Source organism: Loxodonta africana, chromosome 18 (genome assembly GCF_030014295.1).
Source record: "Loxodonta africana isolate mLoxAfr1 chromosome 18, mLoxAfr1.hap2, whole genome shotgun sequence".
NCBI lineage: Eukaryota > Metazoa > Chordata > Mammalia > Proboscidea > Elephantidae > Loxodonta > Loxodonta africana.
In genome coordinates, this window is record NC_087359.1 from 60355736 (window position 1) to 60382149 (window position 26414).

At 53.9% G+C, this 26414-nt stretch overlaps 1 protein-coding gene across 5 annotated transcripts in view; it reads right to left on the reverse strand.

The window, feature by feature from the left end:
* Window positions 1–26414, reverse strand: part of MYO18A (myosin XVIIIA) — a 102515-nt gene that overhangs the window by 14184 nt on the left and 61917 nt on the right. For all 5 annotated transcript variants that reach the window (XM_064271490.1, XM_064271489.1, XM_064271488.1 and 2 more), the window contains 23 exons: window positions 25729–25815; window positions 23530–23671; window positions 23211–23370; window positions 22241–22427; window positions 21702–21945; window positions 18511–18620; window positions 15065–15130; window positions 11742–11870; window positions 10866–11009; window positions 10358–10447; window positions 10099–10218; window positions 9710–9818; window positions 9237–9364; window positions 8776–8930; window positions 6929–7052; window positions 6640–6840; window positions 5983–6093; window positions 5336–5440; window positions 4866–5012; window positions 4377–4490; window positions 2903–3019; window positions 2619–2702; window positions 2031–2168 (listed from right to left, as the gene is read on the reverse strand). In XM_064271490.1, coding sequence (XP_064127560.1) covers window positions 2031–2168; window positions 2619–2702; window positions 2903–3019; window positions 4377–4490; window positions 4866–5012; window positions 5336–5440; window positions 5983–6093; window positions 6640–6840; window positions 6929–7052; window positions 8776–8930; window positions 9237–9364; window positions 9710–9818; window positions 10099–10218; window positions 10358–10447; window positions 10866–11009; window positions 11742–11870; window positions 15065–15130; window positions 18511–18620; window positions 21702–21945; window positions 22241–22427; window positions 23211–23370; window positions 23530–23671; window positions 25729–25815 — 3012 coding nt within the window. The remainder of the gene's footprint in view (window positions 1–2030; window positions 2169–2618; window positions 2703–2902; window positions 3020–4376; window positions 4491–4865; window positions 5013–5335; window positions 5441–5982; window positions 6094–6639; window positions 6841–6928; window positions 7053–8775; window positions 8931–9236; window positions 9365–9709; window positions 9819–10098; window positions 10219–10357; window positions 10448–10865; window positions 11010–11741; window positions 11871–15064; window positions 15131–18510; window positions 18621–21701; window positions 21946–22240; window positions 22428–23210; window positions 23371–23529; window positions 23672–25728; window positions 25816–26414) is intronic.

Genomic DNA, 26414 nt, shown 5'->3' on the forward strand with positions numbered 1-26414 from the left:
GTAGGATGCTGAGCAAGAAGAAATGACCAGGGGAGAGGGGCTGGATATGAGGGGAAGGACCCTGCTTCTGGTTCTAAGCTGGGCTCTACCACTGACTGGCCATGGGGTCCCCGCCCCTCTGCCCCCACAACCTCTAAGTCTCTCAAATAACAGACCTAGGCTATATGATCTCTAAGCGCTGTTTGTGTTTATCATTCTAGGGTTCTAAACCACAATACTGCCTTTCTGAGCAGAAGGGAAGCTGAGGGGTAGAGCTGAGGGAAGAGATTGGGCCCAAGTGAAAAGGAGGCAAGTCCAGCAGGTCTGCCCTGCACCCACCAGACCAATGGCCTCTTTTGCCCCTTGAAAGCTTTGTGACCTTAGGCAACCTACTTAACCTTTCCTATATGTAGAAAAAAAACACCAACCAAACCCATTGCCGTCAAGTTGATTCTGACTCATAGCGACCCCATACGACAGTAGAACTGCCCCATAGCGTTTCCAAGGAGCATGTGGTGAATTCGAGCTGCCAACCTTTTGGTTAGCAGCCATGGCTCTTAGCCACTACACCACCAGGGTTTCCCCTATATGTAGACTAGGGGTACTGGGGATCAAAAGGTCACCAACTGTCTTGGGGTTGTGGTGGGCAGAAAATGAATCAACGAATGTAAAATACCTGTTACAGTGCCTGGTAAACACTAAGTACTTAATTAACTGTAACTATTGTTTTTTTTATTGTTAAGTCTCCTCCCACTCTTTCTGGATCTCCTGAGGACTATGACCCTGTCTTGGGAAATTCAGTCATATTCCCTATACCAAGGATGTCCACTGCCCTCCGGATGCCCTCTGCCAGCCCCATAGTCCCATTTCCCTCTGCACCCTAGTGTCTGCTCTACAGGAGGAAGGGTTGAGGGGGGAGGTGGCATGGGTGCTCCTAAGCAACCACACCCACGAACAAAGTTCTGAGGCAGAGCTGATGGCGCTTAGACGGATGCCTATAAGCTTGAGAAGGAGAACTTAGAAATAAGGGGTGTAAATCCAGAGAGATAATTCTGCCTTCTTCTCTTACAGTGACCCAATGTGTTAGAGAGAAGAACTATTCTATAGGGTTTTCTTGGCTGTATTCTTTACAGAAGCAGACCACCAGGCCTTTCTTGCATGGCCTCGCTGGGTGGGCTCAAACCGTCAACCTTTAGGTTAGTAGATGTGTGTCAACCATTTGTACCACTGTGGAACCGTCTCTCTTCCTACCTGCTCTGACAGAGCAGGACCTGGAGCAGCATGCTGGCTTTGGGAGACTGGAACAGAAAGGGCTGAATTTGGAGAATGGGGGTTACCATCAGGAGGACGGAGGGATATAAACACAGAGGAGAGAAGAAGTGAACATAAAAAGGAGAACGGTTAAAGGAAAGAGAATGAAAAGTAGAGAGGCGAGATGGGAAGCAAGGAAGAAATGGGAAGAGAGTAAGAAGGAGGAACTAGATTAGGGAGAGGGAGAAAAAAAGGGAGAAGAAAGAAAAGGGCAATAGTAGAAATGAAAGGAGAAGAAAAAAAGCAGAGACAGGAAGGATGGGAAGAATTGAGGACAGAAGGGAATGAAAAAGGGAAGGGGAGAGAAAGAGAGTGCATTGAGATGAAAAAACAGACTTCAACCCTCACAGAAGTGGCGCCATCCGCTGCATATTTATGACCCTGCCAGAGAGCGAGTGAGGGGGACGGCGGGGAGAGCTGGTGGTAGAGGAAAATATGAAGACGAAAAGCTAAGCTGCTCTGGTCCCTTGGCAGAAAGCAAGCACGGAAACAGAATGTAAAGTAGGCAGGCTCCATGGTGCCCAGCGAGCAGGCCAGGCAGAGCGGGAGAGGAGGCACCTGCCCCGTCAGCTGGCCTGGCAGTTTGCAGTGGCAGATCCACCACTTGGCTCCTTCCGGCCTGGTCAAAGGGCCTCTGAGGAGCAGCCAGGGGGCTGCCCAGCCCTCTGGAGAGTGTGTGGCTCCAGCTGTTGGGGCACCTCTGCCCCACTCTCTTCAGATCAAGAGAAAGGCATACCTACCTCCAGTCGTTTTACTTGAGTCCTTTCAAACTCCAGGCGTGTCTCCAGCTCCCGGATCTTAGCTTCTTGCCTGCTCACCAGAGACTTATCCACCATGGACTGCTCCAGGAACTCCACCTGGCTCTGGAGGGCTTGCAGCTGGGGTGGGGGGCAGGAAGAGAAGAAAAAACTGAGTCCAGAAAAGGAGAGGGCAGAGCCTGGTGAAGGCAATATCACCATGGTGACCAGAAGGCTGAGGCAGGGAGGGATGCACAGGGGAGGGTGGAAAGATGGGGCCCTGAGCCAGAGGCATCCTCCACCTGGCCCAGTGCTTGGCACAGATCTCGCCCTTCAGAGAGAAAGGCAAAAGCTAAGGACCAGAGAGGGAATAGAAATATGAAATGGGGCAGCTGAAGCCAAAATGTCTGCTATGGTGATATGGCTCCAAGCCTAGCTCTTTCCACTAGTTTACGCTGCTCTCTGGATTGCTGACGGCTGAGAGAAACACTTTCTATACTATGAGCTTGGGGGGTTCACCCCTAATTAAGGTCTGCACATACATGGTGACCACGGTACCGTTTCTCTACAAAGGAAGACCCTGGTCCCCACCTTCTCCTGTAGCTCTTGCTTCTCCTTATTGGCTTCTTCCAGCTGAGCTTGGAGATCATTCATCTGAGCCAGGTCCCGGGAGGCCTAGGAAAAGAAAGAATACCTCTGAAGCAGGATCCCCCGTAAATACCAAACCCAGCCCACTCCACCCCCACACTGAGTGCCAGGGCACATGGACACCACACTGCAACCTTTCCAGAGAAGTAGCTGCCTCAGGGACCCAGGAGGAGGACCAGAAGGCCAGTGTCTGTGCAGGGTGTGGTAGGTCCTTCTGGGCAGGGTACCTGAGCTACAGCTGCTTTGTGCTTCTTCATCAGCTCATTCATGTCCTCCTGATCCTCTTCCAGGCGGTTCTGGATCTCATTCTTCTCACGTTGAAGGCGGCTCAGCTGCTCCTCCAGCTGGGCAAAGGCAAAGACAGCTCAGAGGGCATCAGGCCCCAGGTGGCAAGTCCCAATTTTCCCCATGTCACCTCTAGAAAGGCTGACCCATCTGTGTGGGGGGCGACGATGGGGCCAGGCCCACTCTCTGGAGCAGGTTTCAGAACCAGTGATCCTGTGGGAGCTGCCTGTCCTGCTCTGGGCCCAGGGGACAAGAGGAAGGGCTGTCTCTGTAGCACAGCAGACCCTGGGCTTCTGGGCTAAATGACAGCTGCTTTCTGGCAGCTCTTTGGAAGCTAATGAGAAGGCAGAAAAGATCTGCCCAGAACAAATGATCCATCATCCTGGCACTATCAGCTTAGGCCCTAACCTTCATGCACTCTGCCCCCTTCAGGCCCTAAGAAAGGACCCCTCAAATCTGTGAACCTCTCTCTTCTGGCTTGGGTTCTCCTTTCCCCCAGGACAGCTCACTCCTTGGCCCTGCAGCCCCCACAGCCAGTCCACTCCGGTGGGGAAGGGAAGAGACAGCCAACAGAAGCTTCAGGAAATGAATGAATCTATTAGCCTGTAATTCCAAACCAAAATGACTGCGTTGGCTCCTTCTCTGCCCCATCCATCTTGTTACCAGGCTGTGGGGAGCTGGGGAAACCTCCGCCAAGAAATTTATTAACTCGGATTTAAATAAAACGGTAATTTTATAACAGCCTTTTTTAACACAATTAAGGAATTTGAATTACTCACCTGAAAACTGCTGAGGAGCACAAATGTCACGGGGATAAATGAAGCCCGTGAGATTGGCATCTCTCAGCAGCTGGATGACAAGCTGGAGAGACTTGGAGCCAACAGCCAACCCCAGCCTCCCCTGGCCCATTCCCTGCCCAAGGAGGTACTGGGGGCCGCATCCCTGTAATGACTTCTCTGCCGATGGATGGGCCGTGGGAGAGGTGGGGAATTAAAAGGGAGGCATTAAATAAGAGCTGTAATTAGCCGCCGCTTGGGCTTGTCAGTGGGCTGGGCAGGAGAAGGGGAAGGAAGTGGAGCCATCCCATCCTCTTATCGGTGCTTCTGCTAATCTCTAGGCACCTGTTTACATCCCTCAGCCACATTAGCTGCCTTTATTTACGGCGTTGGGGCCTGCGGCCAAGCTCCCACAGGCAGGTAGTTAAACAGGGAGATGGGCCTTGCTGGCTCCCTCCTCTTGGCCTGCTCCTCTCCCAGGCCGCTGCTCTGAGCAGGGAAGGGTAGAGGAGGGGTGGCCTGCTCTCCTTGCAGAAAGCCCTGGTGTAAAGGAGCCTGGCTGGGGAGGGTCCCCGTCACCGCTGTCAAGGTTGTCTCCTGCAGCCCCCAGAGCCCTGCCCTGGACACCCTGGAGCCTCACCGCTGTCTTGGCTTTGGCAATGTCATCAATCTGCAGGTGCAGGTCTTCAATCTCCACCTCCATTGCTTTCCGTGCTTTTACAGCTGCTGCACAGGTGAACTCTGACTCCTCCAGCTGGACAGAGAGCCACCCCAGCCCCAGGGAGAGATGTCAGCCATTCCCTGGGGGCAGGAGGGCTGTGCAGGGATGCTTGCAGAGGAGGGAGAGCCCAGACGCTCTCCTTCTGCTCCTCTGCTCACTCAAACCCCAGGGCTGGGGCATGTGTGCTGCATGTGTGTGCCTCTCCCCCGTGACAGGACAGTGGGCGCGAGGCCCACCCACTTCAGACTGGGTGACCCTCCGCCAGGACCTACAAGTGGTTTCTTCCCCCTTTCCTGCTTCCTTCCAAGGGCTCAAGAACCACTAAAAAGGGCAGGAGGGGAAGAGAGAGAACTGAAAAAACAAGCTCCATTGCCCCTGGGGCCAGCGATTTCCTCTCTCCAAAGATACCTGGTTCTTCAGCTGGGCGATCTCCCTCTTGCTGGGTGCATTGTTCTTCAGGTGGTCCAGCATGATCTGGGCATCTGCCAGCAGGGCCTTGGTGCGCTTCAGGTCTTTCCGGAGCCGCTTCTCTGACTCAAAGTCCCGCTGGTTGACCTGGGTGGACACCAGAAGTTGCAGGTCTGGGCTGTGCCACAGGAGCGCCTCCTGTCTTCCCCAAGGCCACTCCTCACCATTGCCCTCATTTGCTCAGAGTCCCCTAATGAGCAATGACAGTGGAAGGGCCTGGATCATGTTCTAGCCTATGAGAAAAGCTTGGAAGTGCCAACGTATGGTCATGGCCCCCATTCCACAAGTGATGGCAATGGTCCCCACAGAGCCCAGACCCCGCTCCCCAGCTTTCTGTCCCTAAGATTCCCATCGCTGAGGCCAGATGGGGCAGGCTTTTGGCAGATCCCAGCCAGTAGAAAGAGGCTCACCTGGTCGCTGAGTGCCGTGAGCTTGCTCTCCAGCTCCCGCTTGTCTCGCAGCACCTTCTGCTTGTCCTCATATTCCTCCTCTAGCTGTACTTCCATCTGCTTTAACTGGAGTACCACGGGCACAGAAACCCATTAGTCCTTTTAGCATCCAGCACCAGGCAGTCTGCTTCTCTTCCAGGTTCCCCAACCCAGAGAAAGCTGTGGGACAGAGCTGAGCAGGGATGACCACGGAGAGTTCAGAACCTGAATGTGAAGTTCCCAGGGCTTCAAAGGAGCCTGGCAGGGAGAGGAGGGATGACAGGCCACACACAGAGGCCACCCAAGCCAGAGTGGGAGACTTTGGGGCAGGTCCCTGTCCCGCCAGGCTAACTGACCACAGGCAACACCAGAGCACACATGTGGGCGTGAGACGGGCTGCTGCTTGGAGTAGACAGCAGGGAGCATTAGTGCCTCAGGGACCTATGCTTCTCTACAGACTCTGAGGAAACATATTTCACCCAATGCCAGGATTCTGAGAGGAGATTCCTGGTCCAGAATGGTAATGCAAGACTATGTGGCTGAGGTAGAAAACAGAAAATCCCTAACTTTAAAACAGTGATGGGAGAACAGGTGTTTATACTGGATGGGTAAGTGCCCAGGTACCTTACCTTCTTCTGACATGACTGCCGGGCCTCCTCTACCTCCTCATCCCGACTCTCCATCTCCTTGGAATGGGTCTGCCTCATCCGTTCCATCTCCATCTCTAGACGTAGCTTGGCCTGGAGGGGATTGGGAGGAAGGACTGGGTTCCTTTCCCAGCAGTGTCCAGGCCCCTGCCTACTGTACCTCAAGGGCAGCTCTCCCCAGGCTCAGGGGCAGAGAGCATCTCTGCCAGCCAGTTCCCTCTGCTCCCACCTTGTTCCTGTCTGTGGTAGCTGGCTCCTCCCCAGAAGCTGAGTACCTTTACAGATGTCTGGCACAGGACCAGAGAAAGGCTGCTGGGGGTGGGGACGACCCTGCAGCTTTTCCATTTGGCTTCCAGGCTCTAGCTCTCTGAACTGATATGGTAGTTCAGTGGCAGGCTATCCATTCTGATCCCCTCACTACTGGAGCTCAATCACAACTCGCTACCGTGGAAAGCTCCATGAAAGCGTAGTTGTCTTCACACTGTGTTTGGCACAGCTCAGGTGCTCAGTCAACATTTTTTGAGTAAGGGAACAAATGAATGAATGAACAAGTGAATGTGGCCCATGCCCTGGGTTAGCTGTGGGATAGTGGTACCTCTGGCTGCTCCTCATCCCTCCCTTGGCCAAGCCCTCCAGCACCTGCTCCAGCATCTGGATGGTCCCCGCCTGCTCGTCCAGCTCCTCTTCCTGATCTTTGACCTTGGCCTCCAGATCCCGGAGCTGTTTCTTGACCTTGGCCAGAGAGGCTTCATCCTTGGACTCTTGAGAAGAAATATCCTGGAGTTCAGCCTCCAGTGAGACAACCTTCTGGGTGAACCCGGCAATGTCCATGTCTTTTTCCTGGAGATAAAAAGGAGATGAGGCTGGCCTGGGGCTGACCCCAGCCTATGAGGGAGATAGGACACAAACGAAAGGCTGCCCCACCCACCTCCATTTGTTGCTTTAGGCTGAATGCCTCTGCAAGCAGCATGTCCTTCTCCCGCTGCAGCTTCTCCCGCTGCAGCTTCTCCCGCTGGGCCTCATCGTGCGCCTGTGAGAGCTCACTATCAAACCTGTGGGGGAGCATAGCCATGGTGGTTCCATCAGATAAAGGATGCAAACCAAGGAGGGAACTCATGTGGCTCTAACGTGCACCAGTAGTGAGGTGAGGGTGACATTCAGGGCTTACAGGTGAGGCCGCGGAGGCCATGCTGACCAACAGGTCATTTCACCAAGCGCGTCCATGGAGCCCTTTCACCAAGTGGGCCTAAGAGGGACCCATAAACTGCTTTCAGGGAAGAGGCAGGTAGGCTTTCTCCTCGGTAGTTAAGTCTCTACATTTTCCATTTCAACAGACCCAAGAAAGAGGGACCAGGGTAAGGGCAGAGTGGGCACCGAAATGAGTAGAAATGTGTACCCCTGCCCCGTCTAACCCACCTGCCACAGTTCAATTTGGCAGCTTCAAGTGCAGCTGCTGGCTCCTGCCACCACTTCTGGGCAGCATTGGGCCAGGCCCACCCACCCCTGCTGCACCCATGGCACCACCAAGACACCCCACATCGGGCTTGGAGCTGGCATTCCCATGGTGCCCAGCTGGTGGTGAGCTTCAACAGGCACACGGTCGGGGGCCTCTTTCTTCACTCCTGTATTTCCCAGTCTTCCACTTCCAAATAAGGGGCAAATTGCTAAAATTCCTCTTAACACCTTCCCTGAATAGCTAATCAGGTTTCTGTCAAAAATTGAACATTTTCCCCCACTCCCTGCCCCACATCAAAAAAAATAGTAAGAAAACTCCGGGCAGCTGAAACCTAATAAGTTGCCCAGCAGGGAGTGTGGCAACACAGTAACTAGGCCGTGCTGGCACTGTCATGGGGTGCTCAGGAGGGGGGGTCCCACTAACGGTGCCAGCCTTTGGGTAAAAGGGTAGGGTGGTGAAAGGCAAGAACTAGGGGAGGGGATAGTCACCCTGCTGGGTGAGGGCGAGGGAGGGCGGAGTATAAGACCCTCCTATTCCCCCTCTCTCTCCTGGAAGCAGCAGCTCAGCTGGGAAGATGGGGTGGGTGCAGGAGGCAGAGGGTAACCCAGGGTCACTGGAAGGACTCTACTCTGCCATCCCCACTCAGAGTCGTGGGGTGGGGCTGCCCCTTCACAAAGGCAACTGGTACCTCTGCTAAGAACCCCTTCTCCTGCCGAGGGGAAACGGGCTGTGCTCCCACTTCCTGGGGCACCCTGCTGTTCTTAGGGTATGTGGGTTCCTCGGTGCTACTAATAAAGGTGCCCCATTCCCATCCCCAGTCAGGGAAATTAATTTAGATTGGATTTTCTCCTGCGAGGGCTGTCTCCCTCCTTTGTGTCATTACCATAATGAGATGGAAGTGGCACGGTAGTTTAACGACATTAGTCAGGAGAGTGTGTTTTTATAGCTGACGAAAGTGAGAGATGAGGAGCGGGGTGGGGGCAAGGAGCAGGGATGTGGTGAAGGGGCTCCTGCATGGGGGATAGCTTATGCCTGTCCTTACTGGGCCCAGGACAGGGGTGGCAGGCAGACACTGGGGCTTCCACGGGAACAGGAGCGGAGATGGGAGCGAGTGGAGGTGGGAGCACATCTGAGCACAAAGGGCTGAGCTGGCCTTCAGTGAGGACATAGCTGAGTCCTCCCTATGGATCAGGAGTGAGCCCACATTCCAGGGTGGCTGGCCACGCAGGAAAGGCCCCTGAAGAGGGGTGGGGAGCCCTGTCTGTGGCTGCTCTAGGAGGTACTGAGGCCCTCTGAGCCCAGGGCAGGGGCCCACCCACCTCCTCTGCTTCTTCTCCAGCTCATGGTTGCGGACCTGCTGGCCCTCCAGGTGCAGCTTGGTGTCCTGCAGCTCAGTCGTCAGCCGCTGGCACTTCTTCTTGAGCTGCTGCAGAGCCCGCTGGCTCTCATCACTGTCTGCCTGCAGGTCCCCGAGCTAGGGGCCGGGATGGGGGGCAGGGTCAGCAGCCATTGAGAGGCCCAGAAGTATTGGTGGAGAAGGTGAGGCGGTGGGTGATTGACGGGACAGACCCAGGGATGAGGGATGAAACTGGGGTCATCCAGGGAACCTAGAAGCTCTCACAATAGTTCAGTCCTGGTTGTCCTCTGCCACTGAGAAGCTAACACACCAATCCTGCCTTCCTCCTCTGAGGGCCGGCCTACCTCCACCATTCATTGAGCTGGCATGCGGCCTGGCCCCTCCCAGCCACAGGGCTCAACTCCTTCCTTCTTCTGGACTCACCCGCCTCTCCAGCTGCCTCTTGTTCTGCTGCTCCACCTCCAGCTTGTCCTCAAACTCCTGCTGAAGCCGCTTCTTGGTGAAATCCACTTCCCGCATAGCTCGCTCATACTTCAGGCGCCACTCGCCACCTGTGGGGTTGGGGGCAGAGGGGGAGAAGGATGGGGTAGAGATGGGCAGTCATGGGAGAGGCCCTTCTTCAGCCTCTGGGACTCAGAAAGGTCTCTGGAATAACAACTTCTCCTCCAAGGTAGGAGGAGCCACTGGCTGGGAGGAGACTGTCCTCTCTCCAGGGACTGCCAGGACCACAGCCCTCAGGAAATGTCATTATCATGACATGAGAACCCCCTGCATTTACTGGTCCCTCTACTTCCTTATCTCTTCATTTCACTTTAGTTTTACAGTACTCCTACAGAGGGGAGACGGGCCTAGAGGAGGGGCACAGTCATCAGGCACTCCTCCTGCCTCAGGCCCACCTGCATCATCATCCAATTCCCCGTTGATCTCAGCTGCCCGGATGAGACGGGCCTCCATCACCTCCATTTCCATCACCTCCATTTGCTTCTTCAGTGCATCGTACTGGGTCTGCAGAATAGGGGGTTATGAGGTCAACAGCAGAGCACTCGGTGTGCCGTTCCACCCTTGCTCAGTACTGCTGGTCCCCTGAACCACACAGATCCTGGTCACACACTTATCCAGGGCAGACAGGGATGCTGGGCTAGTTAGTGGTGAAGATGGGCCTCTCTCACGACTGCCCATCTCTACCCCATCCTTCTTCTCCTCTGCCCCTTTAGAGGAAGGTAGATGGCCACTAGGGTGTGGCAGCTCACTAGCATGGCTGTCTTCACCCTGGCCCTGCCCTCACCTGCAGTTCCTTCATCTCCCTCTCAGCCCGGAGTCTCTCCGCTGTCTCTGCGTCCAGCAGCTGGGAGGCAGACTCTCCAGTGTTACGTTCATCTGTCAGCTCCGATGTCAGGTCCGAGATCTGGGGGTGGGGGAGAGAGTCCACCACCAGTTGAAGAGTCCATTTCACCTCAGCCAGAACACCAGGGGCGGGGCTCAGTGGGTCCAGCCACCCGATAAGGGTGGGCCAGGCTGTCTGGTGCCAGGAGTCAGTCACTCACCCGGGTCTCCAACCGGTCACTGTTGAGTCGCAGCTCATTCCGCTCCTTCTCCACCTTCTCGAGCTTGCTCCGCAGCTGCTGGATCTCCTCCTAGGGCAGAGCAAGGAGGGCAAAGTGAGCCAGAGGCACTGCAAGGGACTGGGGCATATGTGTCCCCACAGCTGTGAACTCCAGGTCTGCACCCTCAGGGTGAACAAAGCTGGTGAAGCTCAGGCCAGGCCACAATGAGGAGGCATTCCCCCAACAGAAGAGCCCACTGCCTCCTCAGGGGCTCCTTCCCCACATGCCGAGGATGCCTGAGATTTTATCCTAAGAAGCTACCTAGGGGCTCAGCCACCACCCCAAAGGGACTCCTTCGATTGATGGGCACAGTTCCCGGAGACCAGCTCTTGGGACTCAACAAAGGAGCACCTGGGGGCCCAAGACAAGCCAGCAAGTCTCTTTCACACGTGAATGAATGACAGTCCCTTCCCACCCAGTGACATCCCCTTCCCCGGCTGTTTCATACGTCTCTGTTCCGGATCTGCTCCTCTGACAGCTGCACCTCAACGAGGGGCCTCACGGTGGTAAAGAGCTTCCACCAGGGCCAGTCCTTCACCCCTTTGTTCTTCTTGATGTTCTTCTGCACACAGCGAATGGCCAGGTCCTGGATCTGCAGTGGGGTGGGTGGTGTGCAGCAGGGCTCTCAATCCCTCTGGGCTCGGGGCCGCTCTCCCTGGCAAGCCCAGCCAAGGATCCTCCCCACCACTAGCGTGGCCACTGACCCCAAGTCACACCCTTCCCATGCCACCCGTTGCCCCGCCAGCCTCCCTCTATCCCTCAGAGGGTGGGTGGCAGAGAGCCTGGCTCTGGGAGCACTGTACTGGGCACGAACCTCTCCACCGTCATTAGAAATAATTTCATCTGCTTTATTTGCTGCCTGATTATTTCCAGCACCCTGGCCTAGATGTGCTATAAAACCTAATCTTGCTGAAACACAAGAGGCGGCAGTGCTGGCTGTTTTATGGACTTGCTAATAAGAAAAGGAGTCGCTGACACAGCTCCTTAATCTTCATGGAGCAGCCCATGATCCAGGGCCCACCTTTGCCTGGGCCCTGCTTCCCCACCACAACCCCCTACACAGCCCTCTGACCAGGTTGCATGGCCCCACCCCTGGGACCACCAGCATACTCGCTGGCACCAAGGGAGTTGCCATTCCCCACCCTGGCCCACAGCATGCTGCCCCAGGAGGTTCCTGCCTCTTGTCCTCCAGATAATGATAACTCAGCCCTGCAACTAGCCTCCTGCCCCTGCATGTTCCCCTGAGTCCCCCACCCCACACCAGGAACTCAGCTATGCCCATCCAGGCTTGGGAGTGGGGACCTGGGTGTCCCTAGAGCATCACCTTTCTCTTCTTGAAGTGCTGACGGGCAAGGTAGCCCCTGCAGGCCGCCTGAAACAGGGTCAAGTTCTTGCTGGTTTGTTCATCCCGCTGCTCTTCTAGCCTCACCAATGTGCCTGCCCGGAAGAACACCTGTGGAGAAGCAGGCCAGGTGAGGGCAGGAGACAGGACCCAGACAGCCCAGTGGAGAAATGGGAGGAAAAGTGGGGAGCTGGAAATCCAACTGTCCAACAGAGGAGGGGAGGAGTGAGAAGAGGCACTGGGAAGCCTTAGGGAGAAGGGCCAGGTTGGGGGCTGGGAGATTTTAAAAGGGGAGGAGTAAGGTGGAAAATCTTACTTCAAAGAGAGATGAAAGGAGAGGGAAGTCAAAGGGAAGATACCCGGGGCAAGGAAGGAAATAAAACAGTCACTGATCAAACAGGAAAAGAAAGTCCTTTAGAACATCTGCAGTGGCCTCTTCTCCCAGGACTGCCCGCACATGGCCAATGCCCCACACCCACAGCAGGGTCCAGACACTGACTCCAGCTTCCTCTGACATCAAGATACCTGGGGTCAGGTGAAGTGGATGGGTGTGTGTGTGTGTGCATGCGAAGAAGTGTGCTGAGGGAGGAGGGGGAGAAGGGAGACGTGGGGGAAATGAGAAGCTCCTGCCCCTTCTCTTAAGCCTCTCTGCTCGGTTTCATTTCAGGTCTCCTCTTTCATGTGCCAACACCCCACGCCCAGGTTTCATCTTCTGGTGATGAAGCCAGTGGGGTGGGCGGGGGTTGGCTCAGTGAAGGGACCTGTCATACAGGTTTGGGGGCTGAAGGACAGAGGTGTGAGGAGCCAGCTGGGCGCCCCCACACCCAGCCCTTCCTCTTGCTCTTTGGTGCCTAAGCTGGGGCCAGGTCAAATTTTCCCTACTAAAAGAGGAGGAAGGTGGGTGGTGGGAAATGATCTGGTGAAAAAAGACCCTGGTATCCTTATCCTTGAGAGAAGGTAAAGGGACACCTAGGTATATGTCTACTTCCACCTGCCACAGAACACAGGAGAGTTCCTTTTGTAGGGCAAAGAGACGATTGAGCTCCCTGGGAGATGCAGGTTATATAAATGTGCTCAGAACAAATAGGTACAGAACCCTAAGGCCTCCCTCCAGGGAACAAGAGGAGAGAGGGCCAAGACTTTCTGCTGAGAAAGGTGTGCCTCTGGCGACACCAGGAAAACCTAGTCCCCCAAGGGTGGTGGGGAGAAAGCCAGCTCGCCCCTCTTCCACACTCCCCAAATCCCACCTATAGGGCTGCACACCTGGGACCTCGCACAGTGCTTGAGCTCCACCTGCGCCTCAATTTCCCACAATGTGCAAGCCAGAAACTGCAGCAGTAGGTAAGGAATATCCAAGTTCCCCCCGAAGGTGGGCAAACATGCTTGGTCAGTACACAAAGCTAACTGACTGGCAGAAGTAAGGTGCCAGGGCGGGGGCCGAGAATGGCCCAGAAACACAACGGGAAGAGGAAATCTGTTGAAAGACTAGAACAACGAGCCTTAAACCTCTCTTGAACAGTTGTACATTCTGGGGTTAAGTGTTCTTTTGAGTATCAGGTGAAAGCTCCAGGCCATCTCCTCCCTAAAATACCCGTTCATACAAAATTTTACAATGTCAGGATGTGCTCCAACCTTTAAAGTCCTTGCCTGAACCCTCAGGGGCCGGTGGGCTCAGATTAAGACACCCTCTCTCTGAAGCAATGTGAAGAGCACACAGGGAACCCTTGCTCACCAGCCAATGAAAGCCACAGCCTAGAAGGCCCAAGCTTCCTCTTCCAAGCCAGGTGGGAGCAAACACTGACTCTGCCCCCAGCTCTGCCCTGGAGTACCCGTGGGCCCTGGGGCTCACTTGCCTTAGCCAGGTGCCTGGGATGACTCAGGACTGTAGAGGGCCTGAAATGGCAGCAGGAAGAGGGCCAGCCTGTACAAGCCCTCTCCTGTACAAGACATGCCTGGGAACCTAGGAATTGGCCTGGAGGAGGTACCAGGGCACCTGTCGGAAGAGCCCTAGTATGAGTTAATCCAAGGATAAACCAAGGACTTGAAGTAAAATCCTTGATTACAAGCAACCCCAGGAAGGAAGCAAAACTAGCAGCCCCTGAACTTAGAAAAAGTTGAGGGCGGGGAGGAAAAAGGTGAAGGTAGACACAACATGGCAGAGACAGAAACAGAAAAATGAGGTGGAAAGAGAGTGGGACCACAAAAGACACAGAGAACAAGGAGTGAAACAGAGAGAAAAACAGAGCCAGAAACAAAAGAATAGAGACCAGTAGGGGCTGCAAAGACAAGCAGGAAAAGGGAAAGCCAAGGGCAGCAGAGACAAAGATAGGAAGACACAAAGAGACAGATATGGAAAGGGAAAAGGAAAGGGCTCCATAGCGAGGGACAGGGTGGGAGAAACCAAGAATCTGACTCAAATGCAGAACACAGAGAGGGGCAGGGAGAACACAGCAGACAAACAACACTCAAGCCTTTTCTGCAAGCATCCTCTTCCACCTCACATGCCTCTTGGGGTCCTGGGACCCAGAGTCCTCTCTCTGTGGACAGGTGGACAGGTGCAGACCCTCTCTCTGGCTCCCAACTACTCTCCCTCCCACGTCAGCCCTTGCAGCACATACGTGGATGCCGCCTGTCCAAGCCTCCCAGTCGTAGGGGAGAAGGGTGTGCAGGACTCCCCGCCTGGTGAGAAGAATGCTCAGCTGACACTTTGGTGTGGGGTGATGTGGCAGACTGGCACTCAGGGCCCGGCGTGCCAGCCTTTTATGCACCACGTTCCTTTTGGATGAGGAATTCGGCCTGTAGGCAGGGGATGGTGGCACAGCCTCGCCATGTCCTGCTTGTTCTTCTCATAACCCAGCAGCCCTAGACTACTCGCCAAAGGGGGCTCTGCCCTCTGGACCACCACCCTGCCTAGTGCCTTCCTGCTTCTTGAGCCCTCCTCTCCTGGAGCCCAGCCCTTCTGACTCCCCTACTCCCCACACTGGGGCTCAGCCCAAGTGGAGAACCACCCTCCATTCCACTCCCTCCTGACATCACAGGTGCTCATGGCCCTGAACGAGCCAGTTATTCAGAAGGAGGGAAAATCAAGTGTGCTACAGCTGGGACATCTACCTTTCTGGCTCCTAAAGGGGCAGCTTGAGAGGAGGGGTAACCCCTGAAGGGGGGGCTAGAGGTCAAGATTCAGAAGGGGCACCGGGAACTTCTGAAGTCTGACTGAGGGGAGAGACAGGAAAGGAGAGTCAGCCATCTGGACAAGGGTGACCAGAGAGGGAGGGCCTGACTGCTCTCCTTTAGGGACAACTCACCCGGCTCAGGCCCATGCAGCAGCTGCTCTTCTCCAGGTCCAAAGACTCCAGCAGCTCCTCCACTGCCTGTGGAGAGAGGCCTCTGTCAGGGAGCCCTCCAGGGACTCCCTATCTCAGTGTATGGCTTTGCCCAGTCACTCAGTCCTTCCCCCTTCATCCATTCATTTCATTCAATCATTTATTCGACAAACACTTCTGATGAATGTCCACAGTGTCAGGCACTGTGCTAGCCTCTGGGGACATAATGACTGTAAGAGTCTCCATCCTTGAGGAACAAACTATCTTGTTGGGAAGCCTGGCAAATGAAGTAGTGAAGTACACAGAGAAGGAGGTATCTAATTCAGACAAGGGAGTGATGGAAGGCACTCTGGAGGAGTGCTACCTGTGCTAAATTTTCAGATACAAGTAAGAATAAGCTAGACAAAGCAAGTGGAAGGGTAGAGCGACCTGCCAGCGTGAACAAGAGACATGGGAGTCAAACAGCAGGATGCTCTGAGGAAACTCCCAGTAGTTTATTCCACCTGGAGCAAAGGGGGTGGGAGTGGGGGAGCAGCTAAAGGTGCAGTGAGAGAGGTGGGCGTGGCCAAAGCACGGGTGGAGGGGGCCCCTGTGTGCTTTGGGAGCCCCTGAAGAGTGCTCTCATGGAGGGGCATGATCAGATTTGCAATTTACAGAGATCCCACTGGCACCTGTGTAGAGATGGATGGAGACCCCCTACTTAGGCAGCCACTGCAGTAGCCTATAAGAAAGGAAACTAGCCTGACGCCAAAGGGAGAGAGGGGAGGAAGGTGCAGGAGATGTCAAGGAGATAGAGGCAGTATCCTTGCTGGATACCAGGGGTGTAGGGAGGTACATAAAAGGCAGGAATCTACAGATAGGCCAAGGTTTCTGACTTACGTAACGCAGTAGATAATGGTGCCATTCCCCAAAACAAGGAATACAAGAGAAAGAACAGGTTTGAGAGGAAATATAATTAGCTTTTTTTTTTTTCAGTTTGAACACACTAAGTTTGAGGTACCGTAAGGCATACAGGTAGAGAAGTCCAGAAGGCAGCTAGATAGAAATATGTGTCTGAAGCTCAGGAGAGAAGCCTGGGCTAGAGGTATTGATTTGGGAGTCATCAATACATATGCGGTAGTTGAAGTGCTGGGTGTGAATGAGGTTGTCCAGAAAGAGGATGTAGAATAGAAAATACATACAATCAAGGACAGCATCTTGGGGAAGAGAGATCTTTACCTAAGGGGCAGGTGGAAAAGAAGAAGAAGCTCAGAGGGACTGACAAGGAAAGACCGGAAATAAGGGGAAAACCAAGAGTGGCAGCAAAGAAGCCAAGCAGAGAATGTTTCAAAAAGGATGAAGTTGTCAACAGAGCATATTGCCAAGAATTCAAGTAACAGAAGAATAGAAAAGGGCCCATTGACTCTAGCAATATGGAGGGCATGGGGAGATGAGAAGACCAGTTCCAACGTGTCAGGGAGTAGGAACCAGGCAGCTGTGTACGGGTAGAGGAATGAGTGGCGGCCAGGGCAGGGGCAGGAGGAGGAAAGTAAGCATTAGACAATGCTTTCAATTACCTTGATGGTGTAGGGTAGGAAAGAGACAGAACAATAGTCCAACATAAGAAAGGACTGACAGAAGGCTCCTTTCAGAGAGGAAAGTCTGGGGAATGTTTATCCACTGAGAAAAAAAGAACCTGTAGAGAAGGAGAGGCTAAAGGAACAGGAAAGGGAAGAGTCAAGACTGATGGAGCTGATCTCTGGGGTGGGGGTGGGGGACGAAGGGAACAGACTCCAAAGCACAGGAGGAAGGGATTGGACCAGAGGAGGGACACCTCTTTTACCAAGACAGAAAGGAGGAAGGGAGGGAAGGAAGAAGGGGGAAGACAGAGAGAATTTTACAGAAGGTAGAAGAAGAAGCTGAAGCTTCAATTTTACTACAGTTTGGAGACAAGGTCATTTGCTGAGTGTTGCGTTGGGTAGGGGTGGGGAATTTGAGGAGAAAGATGGAGAATGAATAGCAGGGGAGGAGCCTGGAATCGGGACTAAATGAGGATGGGGCACATGGAATAGTTGCTGGGTCACCCCAACGGTCCAGCTGAATCTGGAGACCACGAACCTGTAGGAATTCAAGTCCTCACAGTTGTATAATTTTCTCCCACAGCCCTTGGGAACCCAAAATGAGGAGTGCAGACACCCAAAGACTGGCCCTTCAGGTGGGGTTTGGTAGGGCAAGTGCTATGCGAGGGCTCAGGAAAGTTGAAGGTGATTAAGGTTGTATGACTGGAGGACTGAACCACAGCATCAAGGCTGAGCAAAAAAGGAAGTGAAGCCAAAAAGGAATTGACAATAGAGAAAATGGAGTGGGGTCCAGAGATGGGATGTCTCAGTGGGGTCAAAGAGCAGGTGTACTGAGATGAGGACATGAGTGAGAAGCACAGGTAGGAGGCCATGCTGCAATTTAAGGTTTCAGAGGTAGAGCATTTCCAGAGATGACCAGGTGTCGGGTGTAGCCATGAGTGGGAGACTAGAATGGAGAACAAGAGACAGTGAGAAGGAGGTGGGGTGGGTCATCACATGCACACCACGGCCACCCCGGACGCTGGCAGGCCTGAGGATGGAGAGAAGGTTGGTGAACGCAGGTCTATGACTCGGGGGCAACAGAGGGTAGCACACCAAGAAAGACTGGGCACTCACTGTGGTGTTCCTGCCCCACCCTGCAGAGTACCCTCCCTTTTAGGGAAGTCATCCTAAGGTCTGAGGTGCTTTCAGAGTCACACTGGGTGCTGAGGCCAGAGCACAGTGAAGGAAGGCTCTTCTGCTCAAGAAACCCTTTGGCTCTCTGAGAAGGTGCCTCTGAAGGGCGAAAGCCTAGAGTATGGCAGCGAGACACCCTGTTCTCCAGCCACGAATTTACCAGCTCAGGCTGGCAAGGGGCCTTTGAACCTTATGCTTACCCCTGGCACCAAGGAGGTCTTATCATATCAATAGTCCTCCCAGGAGAGATGCTTCCTCTGTCCCTAGGCTGCTTCCTACTGCAGAAGCCAGTCCCTGACTTGGAGGGCAAGGCCGAGGGACACAGGTGCCATCAGTGAGGCATGCAAAACACCAGTTCTAGTCTGACACCTGGGAGGCTCTGGCCTTGTTCGCTCTTAGATGATTGTCTGGGTCCCCAAGGAGCAGATGTTCCCTGCTGGGGACTCCAAAGAGGGTGGCTCCTATTTGATTCTTACAGTACATGCCCCAGGTTGCCTTCCCCATTCCACCACAGCCTGACCGCCATGTTCTCCTGTCCTGGCCCTGGTTGTCCAAACCCAGGTGTACGAGCAAGGGGCTAGGCCTGTGCACTCTAGGGGAGGAATGACAGAGACACCTGGGGAAGGGCAGCTGCTCAGAGGGGGTGTATACAAAGGGAGAGGGATCTGGTGGGGATCTGAGGCCCAGACCTACCCGCCTTTCATCCACTACGATGTAGTTGCGCCCGTGTTTCTTGGTCAGGTGTGGGGCCAGGACATCGAAGCGGCGGCGGAACTCAGAGAACACCATGTGGTCAGGGTAACCTAGAGAGAGATCCGGCCCAGGTCTGGGTCAGTCAATACCTTGCCTGGTCCCAGCTCACCTCAGTAGCCACTGGTACCCTGGCAGCCAGCGTGCAGGGACGGTGGGCAGAGAGAGTCACCTGAAGGGGAAGAAAACTGTTGGGGTGGAGAGTCTGCAGTTGAAGCAGGCCCAGGAAAGGGGAACTGAGAGGAAGGAGGCAGGACAAAGGAGAGAAGGCCAAGGGGACGATTACGGCTGCTCCGCTGCAGGACGTTGTTGTTGTTAGCTGGCTCCCATGTACGACACAACAAAATGCTGCCTGGTCTTGGCTACCCTCATGATTGGCTATGGATCAGACTGTTGTGGTCCATAGGGTTTTCCCTGGCTGATTTTCATAAGTAGATCACCAGGTCTTTCTTCCTAGTCTGTCTTAGTCTGGAAGCTCTGCTGAAACCTGTTCAGCATCACAGCAAAGTGCAAGCCTCCACTGACAGACAGGTGGTGGCGGCACATGAGGTACATTGGCCAGGAATCAAACGTGGGTCTCCTACTTGGAAGGCAAGAATTCTACCACTGAACCACCAATGCCACAGTGGGATAGGAAGGTTTAAAAAGGGAACGAGCTCCTTTAGAAGGAATCAAGTTCCTTGCCAGTGAAGCCTGCAACTAGAGGATGGCTAACCACCTACAAAGAATGTCATGGGGACAAAAGACTGGGTGATCTCTAAGATCCCTTTCAGCCCTCAAAATCTATGTCTATTACGACCCAGAGAGCATAATGTCTTGAGGATTTAAAGGAAAAAACAGGGCATTAGAGAGTAGTTGAAAGGAAAAGCGTATGGGCTTAGGGTCTGAAGCCTTCTTATGATCATGTGACCCTGGGCAAGTCACTCAAAGCTTTCTAAGTCTCAGTTTCCTCACCTGTAAAACAGAGACACTACCACTTACCTCACCTGGTAGTCATGGAGATTAAATAAGATAATAGGTACAAAGAACAGTCTGTCTCAGTTGGGGGGCATTCAGTAAAATGCTCCCTTTCTTTCCTCAGCCCGTTGAGGGCTCTCCTCCCTGCCCCTATCCTGACCTTGAGCCCCAGACCAGGTGCCAAAAACACTTGAATTTTCTCTCTCACTGATAAGAGGCCCCCTGTTCTACTCTGTCCTACAGAGTCGCTATGAGTCAGAATCGACTCAGTGGCAACAGGTTTGGTTTTTTCCTTAGTGTCTGGGAAAGGAGCCCTGGTGGCACAACAGTTAAGCACTCGGCTATAGTCCAAAAGTTGGCGGTTTGAACCTAACCAGCAGCGCTGTGGGAGAAACACCTGGCAATGTGCTCCCATAAAGATTCAGCCTAGAAAACTCTACGTGGGCAGTTTTACTCTGTCACATGGGGAGAGTATGAGCTGAAACTGACTTAACGGCACCTAACAACAGTAACAACACTGTCTGGGATGGGAGCATGGACTTGCCTGAAGGTCATGGGGAGGGTGAGGTGGCTTCTACTGTGGAGTGAGGTCAGGATGGTGGCCAGTAGGAGGTTACGCTGAGTCACCCTGAGGACATCAGAGCCCACGGTAAAGGATCAAGAGATTCCTCCTTCAGAATCATAGAATTTCACACTGGAAATGGCCACAGACCAGATCCAACTCATCTTCTAGACATGGAAAAACTGAGGCTTGGGGGGTGGAGTGACTGGCTTGCTCGGGGTCACGAAGGCTGCAGCTGGAGGCAGAGCTGAGCTCCAAACCCGAGCTCCTGACAGCCAGTTGGGGGCTTGCTCCACTACGCCGGGGCTAGCTCTGGGAAATCCTCCAACTGGGAGATGAGGCTGATGCATGTGCCTGATAATTGAAACAGGAGGCAGGGGCTGCTGAGGGGCCAAGACAAAGTGAGCTATTGAGTGTATCCGAATTGCAATTAAATTGATGGGCTGGGATAGTGGGTCTGGACGCCTGGCATCTTAATTAATCATCAGCGCTATCAATGTGGCTGGGGGGCGGGTGGAGGAGGGGACCTGCTGCTGCTGGCCTCATCGATCTGCTTGTTTGAGTAAAGCACATTGATTTTGGTTCAGAGCGGTAACAATCTGGTTTTGAAATAATAAACACCAACTCCATACCAAGACGCAGGGACAGAGTGATGATTTGTTTAGAGCAGGGCAGGGAGTCCGTTTCCTGATTTTGGCTGCTGAGGAAAAATGATGGTCCCCATGGGGATGCCTTAAGGGGACCTAGTAGTGAGTGGGTGGGGTCCTGCCTGCTCATCTAGCCAAGGAAAAAAGGGTAGAAACCTGGCAACTTGAACTTCTCGGGCAAACAAAACCTTACTTGAAAGGCCAGCCTGTCTGGGTCAAATCCCGCTCTGGCACTCATGAGCTGTGTGACCTTGGGAAAGCTGTTTAACCTCTATGAGCCTCAGTCTCCTAATCTGGGGAGGACAACAGTACCCACCTCATGAGGTTGTTGTGATGAGGGCTAAATGAGTTAATGTGTGTGAAGAGTTGAGACCAGGACCTGGTAAACGGCAAAAGGTCTAGCGATGTTAACTACTATTATTACTACTATTATTACCATCTTCTCTGACCCCTCCTCTAGGTGGATCCATAAAAAGGGTGGTCTGTCTGACATTTCTTGGGAATTTTAAGTACGTATGTCAGAGAGATTTAGCATCCAATTTCTTGACGGGGGGCGGGGCGGGTTTTGGCCCAGACTCCGGCCTGCTCCTTGGTAGCTATACCACCTCTGGGTGGGCAGACAGCATCTGCTCTGCTGCTGTGGGCAGAGCCGACCCACCCAAACTAAGGACATGGGGAAAGAGAGAGCTGTGGGGACAAACGGCAGGGTATACAGGGCAGGGAGGGGATGGGGACAAAGAAAACTTGAATATGGAAGGGGGAGCAGGAAGAGGGAGTCAGTGGGATGGCAGAAAATAGAGAAAAGGACAGGCCATGGGCTAGCAGAGTCCAGAAGAAAGACGCCACAGAGAAGGCATAGAGCAGAAAAGAGAGTGAAAGAGATCTAGGGCCCGTTCTGAGACAGGAGGGGAGAGACACAGGCAGCTCCAGAAGAGAGAGCCAGGATCTGAGAAGGAAGGAAGCCCCACCTTGGCGGTACATGCGCATGGCATCAAGCAGGCGGGAGCCACGGAGCTGGGCACGGAGCAGGGGCACGTCGAGCTGCAGGAGTCCAGCCTCACAGTGGTCTCCAGAGGGCAGGTCCAACTCACTGCTGCTGCTGACCCGGCGGGAGGCGGCGGCCCGGGGCTCCCCGGCCCAGCCCTCAGCCACCGGCAGGAAGCAGTGCACAAAATGCAGCTTTGACTTCTTGATGGTGTCAATGAGGGCATCCTGCCAAAGGGGAAGGCACTGCCCTCAGTGGGCTCTGATGGCCATGGCCAGGACAGTAGGACTGGTGTCAGCATTTCCTCTCTTCACGACAGTGCCATGTGTCTCACCACTGTCCAGGACATGCTAAGCCTGGACAACTGTACCGTCACTAGGCCTGAGTGGCCGTTCAGAGGTGGCTGCACTGAGAAGGTCCCACCAACAGTGGTCAAGTTAGAGTGGGATTCTGTGTGCCCAGAACACCCAGGCCTACCATCAGGGGTAAGAAGGGCCTCTGGGCCCAGGCTGCCACACTTACCACCTGCAGCTTAATCTGGATGCACAGTGACTTCTTCTTGACAGCCGCCATGCCTGTGGTAAAGGTCTTCCGCATGCTGGTTGCCCGGCGCAGCGCCAGCTGTGAGCCTCCCTCCAGGCCTGCGATGGAGCCTGACAGCACCGTGGTGCTTCCCGCTCGGCTCAGAAACAGGTTGCTGATGATTTTTCTGCCGGAGGTGGGTGGGTGGGAGGGAAGGGAAAGGGGTGGAGTCGCATTAATGGGGCAACAGAGACCATTCCTGCTCCCAGCTCCTAGGGCACCAAACAGCCGCACGGTGGCCGAGGCCCTGGGTTATCTGGGCTGGGGATGCACGTCCCACACCCTGCGGACAAACTGTAGAGAGACTTTCAAACAACAAGAACAGAAAACTGGGGCTGGGCAGAAGCCAAGAGATAGACCAGACAGAGGGTGGCTAACTATACTTTTCCATCAACAAGGAGGGCAGAGGTAAGTAAGGAAGGGGGTTTTCCAATGTGGCAAGAGACATCAGAGTCAAGGATCTTCCCGCATACTATATAATTTGCTTATTACATTCACCATTCGTTATCTGTCTCCCCTCACTAGAACGTAAACTCCACGAGACCAGGAATTTAGGTTTTGTTCATTGCTAGCTGCCAAGCACCTAGAAGAGTCCCTGTTACAGGGTAGGTGCTCAATTATTATCTGTTGAATAAATGAATGGAAGACAGGGGTTATACGATCGAGGGGTTCCCAGGGCTACCCCTGACCTCTCTGAAGAAAGTGGGGTGTCATTCAAATTTAAGACTATAGACCTTTTCATGCATGTCTGTTCCCCAACTCTGCTCCAGTAGGTCACCCCCATGCCCTCAAGGCCAACTGGTCTTGGCTGCTGCCTCTCTGGAAGTGGAGGCTGTCTGCCTGTTTGCCCCAGGGGAAAGGAGCCCAGGAAACAGCCCTGGGGATCGGACACAGGCAGTGGTGTTCTTACTTCTGGGAGTCCTGCAGGAGTCGGGGGGCGTTCTGGGTGGCCGGGTTCTGCTTGGTATAGCTCAGCCAGCCAGCCACATTGTACTCTACCCAGTTCGTGCCGTGACTGTGGCCCAGGAGAAAATGGTGTGGTTTGCTGCTGCGCAGGAGTGGGCTTGGGCCTGAGGGTGGAGAAGCAGGGTTCAGATTGTCAAGGCACAGACACAAAGCCCAGGGACTCAGGTGAGCCCCTGGGGAAATGCCAGTTATTCACACGGACCCATACAAGTGGGTCCTCTGGAGAGGAAGTAGAGGAGTTACCCTCCAGCCATGTCACTTGCCTTTTTTGTCACCTTCCTGGGGGCCATAATAGGAGAAAAGGCGCTCCAGGAGCGCATCCTCACTGGCCCCTGGCACCAGCGCCTCCTCTTCCAATAGCCACAGCAGGCCCCTTGCCTCGTCCGTGCGGGCCAGCGAGCGGACCTATGGGAAAAGGCAGGACGTCCCCCCTATAAACACACTACACATATACACAGGCACGCACACACATTGCAGCTCCTGTCGCTCACTGTTGACACCATGGAGAAAGGGGAGGAGTTGGGCACAAAGGAGAAACGGATCAGAAAGGAGCCCACAGCAAAATATGGTTCCCAGGACTCAAGTCCGAGTCGCAAAAGACTGAGGCTTCTTATTAACCCAAGCCCACATCCAGGGGCTCTCGCTTAACCTCATCCCCTACAAGGTCACAGGCAGCTCGGGCTCACCCCCTGGGCATCACCTCCAAACAGATTAAATGGGACACAGTCTGTAAGGCCTTGAGCACAGTGCATGGCCCAAAAGAAGCTCTCAGTAAGCGTCAGCTGTGGGGTTAGCACTGGCCCCCTAAGAGGGGAGAGCCAGAAAGGGTTTAGGTCAATGCAAGTGGGCTCGAAGCACGGCCATAAACTCAAGTGCCAAAGGGTACAACAGGTGGCTTAATGGATGTGGCAGCCAGAAGGGGAGGGTCTGGGGCAAGCTGGGGGTAACTGCCACTCAGCTCCTACTAATTGCCATCTTGGGAGAACCTCGGCCTAGTGCTGATAAATCTTCCGGGTATTCGAGAGAAGGTGGAAATCCTAAATTCTGATTTCTGATGCACCATGCAGGCCAAACAAACTAGGCCTATGGAATTTCTATGGAATTCTCAAGTCTTCCTTGGGCAGGGAGGACTAAGCTTTCCCTGTATCCAATTCTGGCCTGACCTTTAGGGACTAGAGGAAAAGAGAAGTGAGAGAAGTACTATTTTCCTTCTCTTTGGCCCCAGCTGTCTGCATCTCCTCCCCACAGCTCCCCAAGGGAGTTGGTGTGATATCATTCCCAGAAGGAAGCAGAACGTGGCCAAGGACCAATGGGCGAATACAGTAACCCAGCGGCTGGGGACCTGAATGACGGAAATAAGCAATGAGGCCATCAGATGGTGAGTGGTAGGCTGGACACTGAAGGGCCCCTTCTCCAAGGTCCATCCGATAGGGAAGACTGGAGGAGGGGAAGGATGGCCAAGCTCCCTCTGCATGCATTGTCTGACCCACTGCTGTTCATGAGCCATACATACTAGCTTCCCCATATCTCTTGCGAATGGCAAAGGTTCTTGAGGGAGGCTGCTACCAGAGGCCCGGTGTCGGGAAAAAGGAAATCCAACTTCTCTGAGGAGATGTGGTACTTGGGCACTTTAAGCGTTTATCCCCAGGGGGACATTTGCTCTCCCCTGGGTCCCGCCCCCTTGTGCTAGCTAAGCAGGGCCTTTCCACAGGGAAGAGACAGAGGGAAGCAGGAATCAAAGCAGAGCAGGGAGATCAGCAGCCTAGCAAATGCCAATTCTCCAACAATGCATCTTATGCAATTTTCCTAATTGAAGACAATCACCAAATGCCAAGCACTCATCAAGCCAGCCAGTCCCCCAGGCACCAGGGTGCCCAGTACACTAGTACAAAGGGTGACAGAGCCCACCCCTGAGGATGAGGGGTGAGGGTTCACCCCCGTGACAGCTCGTCAGTGGGCGTTTTATAGCTTGGCACTGTTCCGGTTTGACCAGAATGCTGCCTCCTCGCCCTGCTCTGCTGGCTGCATCAGTCCTCTTCCTGGGGACTCTGGGAGGGAATGACTATGGCTTCTGGATCCATCCAGGCCCTCACCACTTGGAAGTAGATACCAGGGCTCCTGGCAGACATGCTTGAGGCTCAGCCACATTCACAGGACAGGTCAGAGCCTCAGCCAGCAAGAGATGAGGCATACCTTCTCACCTGGCTCAGACACCACTGTGCTGTGGTCCCCATAGCACCAGGGCAGAAGTACCACCCTCTTGGCAGGATGCATGTCTGAGTGCTAAGGGGCAGGAGCCTCTGAGCCTTGGATGTAAGGTTCTTGGTGCCTGAGCATGGTGGCTGGGCCCTCCCTTACCCCACAGTGTCACCATCAACAGGTCACCAGGGAGGGCTTGACCAGAAGGAAAAGAAAGGGAGATGAGATAAAAGGCTGGTCGAGGCCCTCACTGGAATTCCTACCAGGGACTGATGGGAGGCTTGGTCCACAGTGGCCACAGAGTCATCTGTGGCTGGCTCCAAGTCATCAAACGCCAGCTCAATGTTCTCCTAGAAAGGAAGGCAGAGCAGTAGTGAGCACGAGGGGCAATGTGTGGGGCGCAGGCCAAGAGGGTGCCCTGGCGTCCACAAGTCCAACCTCCCATCTGGTGCAGGATCTCCCCTCCAGCATCACCGAGTGACAAATTGCTCACTAGCTCCCAAGGCACCGCACTGTATTTTTAGACAGTTGAAATTCTTCCTGCCTCTTTTTATACTGAGCTAAAGTCACATCTTCCTGTCATTTGCATCAGCTGCTTAGGCAATGCAGAATAAGCCTACCTTCGATTTCATACAATCATCCTTGAAAGACAACTGTCATTTTCCCCTGAATCTTCTCTTACTCAAGATAAATATCCTCCCCAGTTTGTTCAACTCACCTCCACGTGAGGCAGGATTTCTGAATCTTGTCCCATATGGAACACCCTTTTGTGGAGGGTCCCTAATTAATCAACCACTGTCTTAACAGATATAATGGAAGGGAGCAGAGAAGGTGAGGCCCAGACACACTTCATGGGGCCTAGGAGGGTGCCCTGAAGGTGAGCGAGGAGGGGCTTCCAGAGACCCTGAACACACCTTCAGTTTCTTGGAGAGCAAATGCTCCACAAACT